Source organism: Eimeria mitis, genomic scaffold, assembly GCF_000499745.2.
Source record: "Eimeria mitis Houghton genomic scaffold, Emh_scaff5900, whole genome shotgun sequence".
In the NCBI taxonomy this organism is placed as follows: Eukaryota; Apicomplexa; class Conoidasida; order Eucoccidiorida; family Eimeriidae; genus Eimeria; species Eimeria mitis.
The window spans coordinates 122-1,737 of NW_013574137.1; the positions used below are offsets into that span (position 1 = coordinate 122).

Below are 1,616 nucleotides of genomic sequence, written 5' to 3' on the forward strand. Positions count from 1 at the left end.
CATATTCACCACCCCCCCGCACCAACCCCGAGGCATCAGCTCAACAACAATACACAGCCAGGGGGCCCCCTCCCCGCAGGGCCCCCACCAGGGCCCCCGCCAGGGCACCCATCAGGGCCCCCCCCTCCAGGGGACCCACCAGGGCCCACTCCAAGGGACCCACCAGGGCCCCTGGGCGCAGCAGCAGGTTCCTGCACAGGTACAGGGCCCCCACGGGGGCCCCCACCGGGGCCCCCACCGGGGCCCCCTGCGGCAGAGTCTGTGGCGGAGAGTCCTAGGGAATAGATTCCGCTCACAAAGCGCCTTCAGGGGCCCCCAGGGGGGCCCCCAACATCAGGGCCTCACCCGGCCGACACCAATGCGACCCACCCCTTTACAAACAGGACAGGGGGCCCCCATACAAAGCCCCCGCCAGGGGCCCCTTGGGGGCCCTCGATTCCCTCTGGGGGGCCCCCAGTTGCGAGACGTTCGACTGGGTGGAGTGGGGGCCTTGCAGAGCCAGTGGGGCCCCCTGCAGCAAAGTACCCTCCAGGGCCCCCTTTATGGCCCCCTCTATGGGTCCCGGCATGGGGGGCCCCTACAGGTGCCCCAGCAGGGGGGGCCCCTTCAGGGCTCCCCGCTTGGGGCCCCCCAGCAGCTGGGCGTTCGGCAGCAGGGCCCGCAACAGACGGGCAGCCAGCAGGGGGGCCCCCAGCAGGCCCAGCAGGGCACCATTCAGCGGGGCCCTCAGCAGGGCCCAAAGAGGGGCCCCCAACCGGGGGCCCCCCAGCAGGGCCCCCCGCGTCGGAGCATCCTTCAGGAGCTCCTTGAGGACGCCGATGAGGAGGGCCCCCTTCAGGGCCAGGAGGGGCGGGGCCCCCAACCGCGGGGCCCCCCGCAGGGCCCCCAACCGAGGGCCCCCCAGCAGGGCCCCCAGCAGCGCCCCCCGCAGCAGAGCATCCTTCAGGGCCTCCTTGAGGCTTCCGATGACGAGGGCCCCCTTCCGGGCCAGGAGGTGAGGGGCCCCCAGCAGCGGGGCCACCAGCAGGGCCCCCAGCAGCAGGGTACCCTTCAGGACCCTGAGCAAGGGGCCCCCCTTCAGGGCACGGGGGAGTGGGGCCTCCAAGAGCGGGGCCCCCAGCAGGGCCCCAAGAAGGGCCCCCAACCGCGGCCCCCCCCGCAGGGCCACCAGCACCATCGCGTCCTTCAGGGCCTCCTTCAGGCCCCCCCGCAGCAGGGCCCCCTTATGGGCCCCCAGCAGCAGGGCCCCCTTCAGGGCCCCCAGCAGCAGGGCCGCCAGCAGCAGGGCCCACCTCAGGGCCCCCAGCAGCAGGGGCCCCTTATGGGCCCCCCGCAGCAAGGCCCCCTTCAGGGCCCCCCCCAGGGCTCGGAGCAGCGGGGCCCCCAAGGGCGAGGCCCTCAGCAGGGCCCAAAAAGGGCCCCCCCACTGTGGGGCCCCCAGCAGGGCCCCCAGAGGGGTTCTCAACCGCGGGCCCCCCAGCAGGGCCCCCAGCAGCAGGGTTCGCAACAGCGGGGCCCCCAGCAGGGCCCTCAGCAGCGGGGCCCCCAACAGGCCCCCCAGCAGAGCTTCGACGGGCGGGGCCCCCAGCAGGACCCCCAGCCGGGCCCCCCGCAGC

At 74.7% G+C, this 1,616-nt stretch overlaps 1 protein-coding gene across 1 annotated transcript in view; it reads left to right on the forward strand.

The window, feature by feature from the left end:
• Window positions 1–358: 358 nt before the first annotated feature.
• The window catches only part of EMH_0084750 (uncharacterized protein), a gene marked incomplete at both ends in the record, with an annotated part of 2,289 nt that continues 1,031 nt past the window's right edge, over window positions 359–1,616 (forward strand). Inside the window, one exon of the mRNA XM_013500817.1 lies at window positions 359–1,614. Within this exon, the coding sequence (XP_013356271.1) occupies window positions 359–1,614 (1,256 nt within the window). The remainder of the gene's footprint in view (window positions 1,615–1,616) is intronic.